General features: G+C 47.8%; 1 protein-coding gene across 2 annotated transcripts in view; it reads right to left on the bottom strand.

Annotated features, from left to right (window-relative positions):
- Positions 1 to 1,493: 1,493 nt before the first annotated feature.
- The window catches only part of LOC105995782 (chromosome unknown open reading frame, human C6orf106), a 50,158-nt gene continuing 40,113 nt past the window's right edge, over positions 1,494 to 11,538 (bottom strand). For both annotated transcript variants that reach the window (XM_013029634.1, XM_013029635.1), the window contains exon 5: positions 1,494 to 4,563. In XM_013029634.1, coding sequence (XP_012885088.1) covers positions 4,528 to 4,563 — 36 coding nt within the window. In that variant the 3' untranslated portion in view covers positions 1,494 to 4,527. The remainder of the gene's footprint in view (positions 4,564 to 11,538) is intronic.

The raw sequence follows: 11,538 nt of genomic DNA, 5'->3' as shown, positions 1-11,538 counted from the left end.
CCTGATTTTGAAATCTGGGGCTGCCATGAGAGCCCTCAGTGCTTATTCCCTTGGTGGCCACTCAGGGCTGGACACTAGGTGTTTTCTGAGAAGTGGCTGGGTCACAGCAGCAGGTGAGGGAGGGCCTTCTTGGGAACAGGGTGGGAGGTGCACGTACAACCTGAGCTGGGTAGGGAGGTGGCTTGGGAGCTCGTTTGCTCTGCCAAGAGGGCTGGGTCCAGACCACTCCAAGTGCCTACCCCCACCCCCAGACTCAGCTGAGCCCCCTCCCTGTCACCCAGCCCCCGTGGGAATGAATCAAACTAGGAGCTACCACCAAACTTGCTTCTTTCTCCCAGGGCCTGGTGACTTCTTGACAGGTTACAGCCCTAAAGACAAATAGATTCTGCCAAGCAAATAACTGTTTAGCAGTAGAGGTGTTGGGGAAGGCCCTAGAGTTGGTCAGAGTTGCCATAAGACCAGGTGATGAGGTGGGAACCCCTCTCCTACAGAGAATAAATGGCTGTGGGAGCCTAAACACATGGATACCTGCTTGGAGGTCTCCTTGCCAGGGCCCATCCTAGACTGTTATCAGGCTGCTCTTGGGGCACATGGGTCTTGTGTTCAGCCTCACCCCAGGCTCCTGTGAGGTTTCTGTGGCCTGAGACCTCCTGCCCCTCAGCTTCTGTACCCCAGACCCACCAGTTCACTCAAAACCATCATCTGGATCACAGCTCTGCCAGGCAGGGAGAAGGCCCAATTCAAGTCTTGGTGAAAGGCTGGCTCTTTAGAGTGTGAAAACAGTGTTTGCACCTGGCCCAGGTTGCCTCCTCTGGAGCTGAGCCTCAGCTGTGGGATCCCTGTGGACAAAAGGGTGCTGGTTCTGAAGAGTGCCAGAAACATTGAGACGAGGCAATAAACGCACCATTTACCGTTGTATTTGTCATTTATGTTCCTTTCAGGTTGACAGCTGCTTGATGCTTTCAACTGCCATGTAATACACCCCTCCCCCACCATAAGCTGACTCAGGTTAGCATGTGGGGTGGGAACCATGTAAGCCTCAATGTTCACAATCCAAGAAGCCAGGGCCCAAGTGGAACTAACTCCCCAATTTCCCTTCTCTGCTTTCCTCAGAAGAAAGACGCCTGTGACATTCTCGCCAGCTTCCTGTGCAGCTCCTCAAGGAGATGAACAGTCAGGACCCAAACGATGCTTGCTGGCTGAGTACTGCCAATGTGGCGTTACTTCCTACATGCTGGGGTGAGCAACAGAGGGGCACCCTGGTGACCACAGGCCATCTAGAGGCAGTTTCCTTACCTTTCTGGTCATCAGCTAACAGGCAGGTCAGCAGAACCACTGTAAACCCAAGGCACATTTTCCAAAAAGATAATGAAACTCAAGGTTTCCATTATTCCATGTGCTAAAGGGAAAGAAAGACCCAGAGACAACTACTACGTTGGGGTCAAGCAGGCCACAGAGGCTACACAGGCCAAAAAACTCACAGACACAGGAGAAAAGCTTTTGTGTGTGTTAATTTAATCATACAAATATTCATTTATACAGTAAGGAAAACCTCCTCATCTTCATCTCCTCCTAGGCACCATGAGGCCCACCAGACACCCACCCAGGCCAGGCGGGAGGGGCAGCCAGTGCTGCGCCCACATTCACCAGAGGCCACCAGGGACAGCGAGGCTGGGGGAGGACAGCTCACACTGCTGAGCCCTGGCAACCCTTCCACCCTCTCCTCTCGGGGCTCAGACTGAATTTGGGGGTTTTTAACCCTAATGCCAACTTCCCCCCTCTGGCTACCCTTGGGCCACCAGTTTGAGGTTCCCTCCAGGCTGGAAGTGCCTCTAATAGGCTTAGAGTTACAGCCAGTCCTTACTACAGGGAGAGAAGGCTGTTCTAGAAAAATGCCCCAAATTCATCTGCCCCCATGGCAAAAAGAAAAAAAAGGCATGCACACGTGCATACACATCCAAACACACACGCACACACACGCACACGCGCGCGCGCACACACACCTCACTCCGTGCACACAGACAGGTTCTTCCCAAACCTACAGTCCTCCCCAACTGGGCTCAAGCCCAAATCACAGATCACCTAAGCTGGCCTCGCTTCTCGGGTGTCAGAGGCAGCCTGCCATGTGTGAAGATTCTAAGAGGGGCAGAGGTGACTGCCTGCCTGCCACCCTAATAGGCAGGGAATAAAGAGGAACTCCAGGCAGTTCTAAGAAGCCACACCAGTGCGGGGAGGGAGAATGAGTGGCACCGACACCCTCCTCTGGCCCTGGGGAAGCCATGCACCAGGCTTGGACTTGCTCTGGCCCTCTGTAAGGAGCTCATTTCTGCAAGGCTATACAGAGATGGCTTGTTCTTGAAAAGGAAGCCAAAGTGCCTGAAATGTCTCTTTCTAAGCAAAGGTTGCCGACCAACAGGAAGACAAGCAGGAATGAAGGCAGGGCTAGGATGGTGGTAGCTGATGAAGGCTCTGCTGAATTGAGGCAGAAAACCTGTGCTGGGAGACGGGAAGGGCACCTGTTGTGTGTGGGGGCGGGCAGCAGATGGGGCTGCCAGGGTAGCTGAAGATAAGCTGCTTTGAGGGCACACGAGTAGGAAGAATAACTGGGCATGTGTGCACTCAAGTGGCAGTGTCCTAGGAGACGGGCACCTATTGCAGCAGCAGTCTGGGTTCACAAGGGCCCTCAGATAAAAGCCATCCTGCACCCCATGGGGTGGACCCCCAGCATGGACTTTCCTCAGCTCTGCTAGGGAATGGGAACCTGTGTGTGTTCCAGAGAAGCCCCAGCTGCACTGCTCTTCTAAACAGGCAGTGGCTCTGGTGAACTAAAGCTTTGGGCTTGGGGGAAGAAAAGAGGTGAGGGGGAAATTTCATACAAGCTTTTTCTCACAATCAAGTGTTTAAAAACAGTCTCAGAAGAGGATGAGGAGGAACAAACACCACACTTTTTTTTGGAACTCACACCCAGACAGAGACAGACAGGCAGGCAGACCATCACCCACACCCAGGCTACAGGACCCCTTGCAGCCACTCATCCCTTGGTCTCCCTGCTTTGCTCATACCCCCGGGGGGAGGCGGGGGCATGGTAACAGGCAGGGGACCCTGCAACCACACCCTAGACCCACATCCCTGGCTCTCAAACCAACCAAAACTCCAGGGAAGGAAGGTTGAGAAGGGAAGAGAGACTTTGCATATTCATGTATCTTTGGCAGACAGCTGTTCTCGCCTGTGCAAGTTCCTCATGGAAGATACCACGGCTCAACCTGCTCAGCGTCCAGTGGGGCAATCAGCCCGGTGAGCAGCCAGCCTCTGCTCCTGCTCAGCTGCCCCTTGACTAACATCCCCAAACCAAGCATTGTACTAGGGGAGGTCCTTCCACTTCTACCTAAATTATAGTCTCCAAGATCAAGTAGTCAGTGGCCCTTTCCCATAACAAGTTCCCCATTCAGGGCTGTTATTTTCTTCTCTTAAGAGCTCAGCCTCCACAAATAGGTGGTGGGGACACCACAAAGGACAACTGCAGGGGAACAGAGAAGGGAGCTGTGTGACAACAGATAAGCATGGGATGGGACCTGCTCACACTTGTCTGCTGCACACCTGCCGGTGAGCTACCCTTCCGTGTGTGCACGTGGCACACCCACCCAGCCAGCCCAGAGGTACTGTTCCCAGAGCAAATGGGGAGCCACAAGAGAACATAAATGTGATGGCATTTCCTTCTGCCAAGAGAAACATGGAAGAAAGCAACCTGAATTGTTACACATGTGCGCACAAGGACTCCTCCTGGCTTCAAACTCCATCACCGGCATCGTCCCCAAGGCTTCCTCTGCTGGCCACACAGGGAAGTTTGATCTTCAGAAAGGTTCTGATGCTAACAAGCCAAAGGATTGACAAATACAACTGTCAAATGTGTAAATCAACACAAGATTAAAGTGAAAAGAGGAGGAAGGTGATGACTCACTGGCTGATGCCACTATAAACACTGGGGTTAGACTCTGGAGTCAGATGACATAGTGATGTGCTTCTGCAGCACTGACCCACACAGTCCCCAAACATGCCACGCCAGCTGCAGCCGGAATCGCTTCCAGAGCAAACACTATTCTACAGAGAGTATGTTATCCCTTATTTAAAAAAAAGTAAAAGTGGGGAGAGAGGGGGAAAATTAACATGTGCTCAAAACTACAACCTTTCTGTAGGCAAAATAATTTTTGTTTAAAAAGATGGCTTATTTTCCCCTTCCCGAGTGACCTAATGAGTCGTTAGATTGACGCCTAATAAACAGAACCCAAGGTGGCTGCATGGATTTCTTCTTGGTAGCCTCAACACCACTCCTGCGATCCAGCATTCACACATGCATACTGAGTTTACTCAAAACTAGTCTGTTCTGCTTCTTCCTCTTCTTCCAGGATGGGGGAGGATCAGAGCCAGGGATCCGTGCGATGTGGCCTATAATCCAGAGGAACCCTTGCCCTCCCCCCCCAAAGTCGGGCCTTCTGTCTTTTGTTAATTTTTCTTCTTGCTGACACCCGTTTAAGACTGGCCGAAGGGGTAAGGCCCGTGGAGCCCCTGGAAGAGAGTGAAGACAGTCAGTGAGGGTATACAACAGTGTAACTTGACAACCAAACCAAGTACAAGAATCTACAGTTCCCAGCAATCCAGAAGGAAGTCCCAGTCATAAATGAAGTATAAGGATTCCCTGATGTACAAAAACTCTGAAGACCAAAGGTCAGGGCATGGAGTTAAGTTTCTCACTGAGTTACACCAGCCACTGAGAGGGGATGAGGGAAAGATAGGTAGTTCAACAGGTTGCTCAGTTGGTGCCTGCTTTCCTCCACTCAGGGTACAAAGCTTTCCTATGTTCTTGATAGCAATATCTCCATGTCTCTGCTGAGGATCCTCATATACCACTTTCAGATTCAGATATTGCTATAGCTCCGATACTTGTACAATAGAAAAATGTGGCACCTAGGATACTGGCTTGGTAGTAGGTCCTATACTGCCTTTATAATCCTCACCTGGCCCTGAAAGCCAGGTGAGTATTATTACCACACCCATTCAAAGGATGCCTATTTTAATAAAGACAAGGAATCTTGTTCAAGGTCATCAGGCTGGTAGCAAACAGAGCCAGGACACAAAGAATACAATGATGCTTCTTTGTTCTCTTCTGTCTCATGGTAGATTTATTCTAAATTCTCAAATGCACTCTGGCTACCTGGCTGGGTGGAAAAGGCTTGTCTTTTCCCTTATATTAAAAATGAGACACACGCCGAGTGTCCCTGGCCCACACCTATAATCCTAGGTACTCAGGAGATTGAAGCCAACTCTGCAGAAAAGTCCCTGTGACATTTTTTTTTTAATTATTTATTTTTTTGTTGGTCGTGAGGCTTGAACTCTGGGCCTGGGCACTGTCCCTTGGCTCTTCAGCTCAAGGCTAGCACTCTACCACTAGAGTCATAGCTCCACTTCCGGCTTTTTCTGCTTATGTGGTGCTGAGGAATCAAACCCAGGGCCTCATGCATGCAAGGCAAGCACTCTACCACTGAGCCACCTTCCCAGCCCCCTTTAGAAAAAGCCAGAAGTGGCACTGTGGTTCAAGTGAGTGCTACTCTTAAGCACAAAGAGGCTAATTTAATAAGCCCTCAGGCCCTGAGTTCAAGTTCCAGGACTAGCACACACACACATGTGTGCACACACAAAGAATGAGACACTACTCTGGGTGCTAGTGGCTCATGTCTGTAATCCTAGCTACTCAGAAGGTTGAGATCTGAGGATTGCAGTTCAAAGCCAGCCCAGGCAGAAAAGTCCCTTTAAGAGCTCAGAGATAGCATCCAGGCACTGAGTTCAAGCCCCATGACCAACAAAAAAAAGCAGAAAAGCAGAAGTAGAGCTGTGGCTCATGTGATAAAACACCAACCTGGAGTGAAAAAGCTAAAGGAAGAGTGCTCGCCTTGAGCTGAAGAGCTGAGGGACAGCGCCCAGGCCCAGAGTTCAAGCCCCACGACCGACCAAAAAAAGAAAAAAAAAGAAAAAGCTAAAGGACAGTGCCTGGTCCTAAGCTTGAATAATAGTTCAAAAAAAAAAAAAAAAGGAGAGGGAGATATTGGTTGGATTTGGGTTGGAAAAATTGAGACTTCTCCCCATCTCAACAAACAAGCTGGCCAGGTAGGAGGATCCATGGTTTGAGCTGGAACCTAGGCAAAAACTCAAGTCTACAAACAACTAAAGCACAAAAGGTTGGAGATATGGCTCTTGTAGTAGAGTGGCTGTTTAGGAAGTACGAGGTCCTGAGTCGAACCCCAGTACTACCCATTCACTAGGAAAGAATGAAACCCAAGGACTTGGGAATACGGCTTAGTAGTAAAGTGCTTGCCTAGCATGCATGAAGCCCTGGGTTTGACTCATTACCACATAAACAGAAAAAGCCAGAACTGGTGCTGTGGCTTAAGGGGTAGATCGCTAGCCTTGAGCAAAGAGAGGCTCAGGCACAGAGCCTAGGCCCTGCTTTCATGCGCTAGGACCTGCAAAAAAAAAAAGAATCAAACACCAAGATATGTCAACACCAAAAGTAGTTATACAAGTACCTTGAAAGATGGCATAGGAGTCCCTCTGCCCTCCCATCTTCCTTGAAAAGACTCAGCCAAACCTAGACCTGAAGGGCAAAAGTAACCTATCAGGCCACCCCAGAGCCCCCTGGACCAGAGGAGATCAAGTGAGTGGTGGTGAGAGTAGGATTGGCCTCAGCCACACACTTGACAACTATGTTAAGAACCCTGAATCTAGAGGCTGCTTGCCTAGCATGCACAACAACCCCGTCTGACTTTAGGCACAACTCAGTTGCAGAGTTGCCAGTGATCAGAACTTCGTTGACTTTGTATCCTTTGCTGCCACCCCCTTGCCTCCACCCCAACAATGTACCTGGTCCTTAGCAGACATGGTTGAATTAATAACTGAAGATATTTCTCAGACTACTACCTGAAATGACACAGCACTCTAAAAGTCACAGGATGCTGACCTCTCCAAAGCCAGGTTTTATAGGAGTTACGTAGGTGGGAGACAAGTGCCTGGGTGCCAAGCCATCTGTCTGGCTTTCAGGCTCCCAGGTTCCAAGAGTGGCTAAGTCATGTAGGTGTGGCTAGTCAGAAGCTCAACCCTCCTTCTGCAGAGCTGGGAAGAGAGCTGATCAGCTCCCTGCCCTGCACCACTCACCAAATCACCCTGGATGAGGTCTCTTTCCCCAACAGCACCTTAGATTCCTCTGCAAACCTCCTAGGAGTTGACACAAAGTGCCTTGTGGAGGAGGCTGAAAAACAATATTCTGAGAAAAACGTCTTCTAGTCTTGGGAGTCAGATGTCACAGCTAACAAGGATGAGGAACATGAGATTAAAATGTCCATTTCCCCACTCCCCCAGCACTGATAATGCTTAACTTTGTTTTTTCATATTAGCCTCCAAAGATAAAAAATGAGAATGCCTCTAGCTGCTCAGTGGTTTTAGCGGACAGAAACTCCTGAGGAGGTGAAGTGGAGGCAGGACAGGACAGTACTGAAAGGGCTCCAGTAAGTAGCAGAGTCTTCACAAAGACCCACTAAGCATGATTTCCCAGCTCCGAGTCAGGTAACCTAACCAACGACACCCCACTAGGGAGCAAAGAAGTAGCTGGTAAGGCCACTTTTACACTTGCTAGCCAAATTCAGCCTTATCTCCAGCAGGCAAGCAAAGGCTGCATGCAACTGTGTTGGCAACCAAAGCCCTACCAGCACAGTCAGGGTGGGCCAGGGCAGCAAAGCGCTCTGGCTTCCATTTGCAGGGTTTGGTGATAGTCACATTACACCAGAGGCAGGAAGTAAAGCAGCTTAAAGTAAGCCGCCCTGCCTCAGCGCCTCCCCACATTCACTCATTCAGAATAACCCCAGAAGAGAAGCTTAGGTTCCCTGAAGATTTAGAACCATTACAATGCCCAGAAGTCACGAAGCCGGAAAAAAAAAAATGCACAGGGGAAACTCCAAAAGCAAACAGCATTTGTTTCCTACAAAATATTTCCTCCTTCACTCTAAATGTAACTGCTTTCCAAGCCAAAGCTCCACACTTCCCGTGGGCCTCAATCAAGCACTGCAGGCCTGTGACTTGTCTCAGAATCCTTGCAGAAAGGAGTTACAGACATATACCTTTTCAGGTTCCCATTTGACAGTCTGGGGTTCAGACCATTTAGTGTGGGGCATTTAGTTAGCTTAGGCTGGTGGCTTTCACTGATTCCCTGATGACTCTGCCTTCTAAGAAGAAAAATGCTACTAATTGCCTTTCATCTAAAGAATGGCATATTAGGCCAAGTGCCTGTAAACCTACGCAGGAGGTTGAGATCTGAGGATGGAGGTTCAGAGCCATCCAGGAAGAAAAATCCTTAAAACTCTTATCTCCAGTTAACCATCAAAAAGCCAAAAGTGGAGCTCTTGGCTCAAGTGGTAGAGCACTAGCCTTGAGACTTCAGGAATAGCTCACAGGCCTGAGTACAAGGTCCCAGGACCAGTAATGGCATATTGGTGTGGTTGATATTTAATTGTTGAAGAAACAAGATGTTTTCCTTACCCCAAATTATCTGCCATAGGAAGGGAGAGAACACCATCAAAACTACTTTATAATCTAGACTAATACAGATAACACAGCACTCACTAGTTGCAGAGGAAAAATACTGGCTTAGAGTCTAAGAACAGAGGTGCCCAAGGGGAAGCATGTTTCTTAACAGTGGGACAGAGGTACAATCAAAGTGCAAGGACCGTCTGAACGTTCTGCTGGAGTTGTAAGATTTGTTGTCAGTTATGATAGCCAAGCCTAACTTAAAGAGTAAAACATGGTAATTCAGATAATGTTTACTGTACCTAGGGGCTTAGCAATTCAACTTTTTTTTTTTTTTTTTTTGCCAATCCTGGGTTTAAACTCTGGGCCTGAGCACTGTCCCTGAGCTTTAGCACTCTACTAACTTAGCACGCTTGTGGCTTTTTCTGTTTATGTGGTACTGAGAAATTGAACCCAGAGCTTCATGCATGCTAGGCAAGCACTCTACCACTAAGCCACATTCCCAGCCTTTTAAAATTTTTTTTTAAATGCTGGTATGGAGTTTGAACCTGGGGCCTGGGTGCTGTTCCTGAGTTCGTTTGCTCAAGGCTAGTGGTTCTACCACTTCTGGCTTCTTATGATTAAATGGAAATAAAGGTGTCTTGAACTATTCCTGCCTAGGCTGGCTTTGAACCAAGATCCTCAGATCTCAGCCTCCCGAACAGCCAGGATTACAAGTATGGGCCACTACACTGGCACAATTCAACTTTTGTTTTGTTTTTGGTCAGTCAGGGGCTTTAACTCAGGGCCTGGGTGCTGTCCCTGAGTTCTTTTTCTCAAGACTAGTGCTCTATCACTTTTAGCTACAGTGTCACTTCTGACTTTTTGGTGGTTAATTGGAGATAAGAGTCTCATGGAACTTTTCCTGCCCAGGCTGGCTTTGAATAGCGATCCTCAGATCTCAGCCTCTACCACAGTAGCTACAGCTACGTCTGGCCTACTTCTGTTTATGTGGTACTGAGGAATTGAACCCACGGCTTCATGCATGCTAGCTAGGCAAGCACTCTACCACTAAGCCACATGCTCAGTCAATAATTCAAATTTTATATGTAGGAAAAGCAGATCCAAGTATCAACTCACTTGGTATGAATAACACATGTTGTGCTACTACGAAGAAGGAAAACAGACAAGCCATAGGTGCATCATCAGATGGTACCAAAGAACACTGGTTTCAACTTTGATCTGAGCAAAAATTAAGGCCACTGGTGTGACAAAGCCCTATGAATTTTACGCAGAATGCCACGCTCCTTTATTAGTAATCAAATTCCATACACAGGGACCCGAGTTAACCATGCTAAGTTAATCCTAAGATTAGTTAGACATGCTAAAAAAAAATGGTATTGATACTCAAATCTGATTTTTCTTCTGATTCCAGGTCTAATAAGACAGTTCCCCAGGCTCTACTAAACTTACCCAGAAATGGATTTTTGAAAGTTATACTGGTTGGAGCAGCCCCATACCTACTAGAAAACTAGAAAGCATTTAGGTCCATAGAAGCTGAGGTCTTACCTGTTTAGCTTCAGCCTTTCCTAATCTTTGCACTGGCCAGCTGTCACAGCTTGCTGTGCCCTGAGTACCAGGGCTTTTAAGTTCAGATAGACTAGAGAGCAGACAAATCCTCAGCCCTGAAGCCCCTGGCTTGACAGCCAAAATAAAGCTGCCTCACAACTCATCAGTGTGACAAAAGCCAACAAGTGAGTACTAGTAGTAGTTGGGTCAGGTCCTCAGCTGTATTTCCATAATACAATAAAATTAGTGCAATCCATAACTTGGCTATTTAAAAAAATAATTTTATTGTTACTTCAATGTGTTACACAGAGAGGGCTACCATTTTATTATTTATTTTCTGTTGGTTGTGGGGCTTGAATTCTGGACCTGGGTGCTATCCCTCAGCTCTTCAATTCAAGGCCTGCTCCCTACAATTTGAGCCACAGTGCCACTTCTGGTGATTAACTGGAGATAAGAGTCTCAGGGACTTTCCTGCCTGGGCTGGCTTTGAACCATGATCCTCAGATCTCAGCCTCCAGAGGAGCTAGGATTACAGGCATGATCCACCAGTGCCCGGTGAGTATATTTCTTTTTTTTGGATAATGTTGCTCTTTATTTCCCCCTAGTTTCCCCTTCCCATCCCTGAACTAGGCGCATGCACGCACACGCACACGCACACACACACACACATGTATGTACGTCCTGGGGCTTGAACTCACACACACACACACACGTCCTGGGGCTTGAACTCACACACACACACACGTATGTCCTGGGGCTTGAACTCACACACACTCACACACACTCACACACACTCACACACATGTCCTGGGGCTTGAACTCTCACACACACACACACACACACACACACATGTATGTCCTGGGGCTTGAACTCTTGGCCTGGGCACTGTCCCTGAGCTTTTTTAGCTTGAGTCTAGCACTCTACTATTTGAGCCACAGTGCGACTGTTGGCTTTTTCTGTTTATGTGGTACTAAAGAACTAAACCCAGGGCTTCATGCTAAGCAAGTACTCTACCACTAAACCACATTCCCAGCCCTAAAAATATATTTCAAAGGGAAAATTCATAAACCTAAGCTTAGCTCCACTTATCACCATCTTCTGAAAAAACAATTTAGTTTTTTATGCTAGTACTGCGTCTTGAACTCAGGGCTTGGGCACTGTCCCTGATCTCTTTTGATTAAGGCTAGTGCTCTACCACTTGAGTCATAGTTCCATTTCATTTCATTTCTTTTTTCTGTGGTTAACTGAAGAATCTCAGGGATTTTTCCCACCTAGACTGGCTTTAAATTGCAATCCTCAGATTTCAGCCTCCTGAGTAACTGGATTATGAGTCACTAGTGTTGACTGCAAGAACAATTTAGAATCCAGTATGTAACTTGTTTTCAAAGCAAACCTAAAAATAACAATTTGCTTTTCATGAT

This window comes from Dipodomys ordii, unplaced genomic scaffold, assembly GCF_000151885.1.
Source record: "Dipodomys ordii isolate 6190 unplaced genomic scaffold, Dord_2.0 Scaffold120, whole genome shotgun sequence".
NCBI lineage: Eukaryota > Metazoa > Chordata > Mammalia > Rodentia > Heteromyidae > Dipodomys > Dipodomys ordii.
Note: the sequence above shows the minus strand (reverse complement) of the source record. Positions and strands in the feature narration are given on the sequence as shown.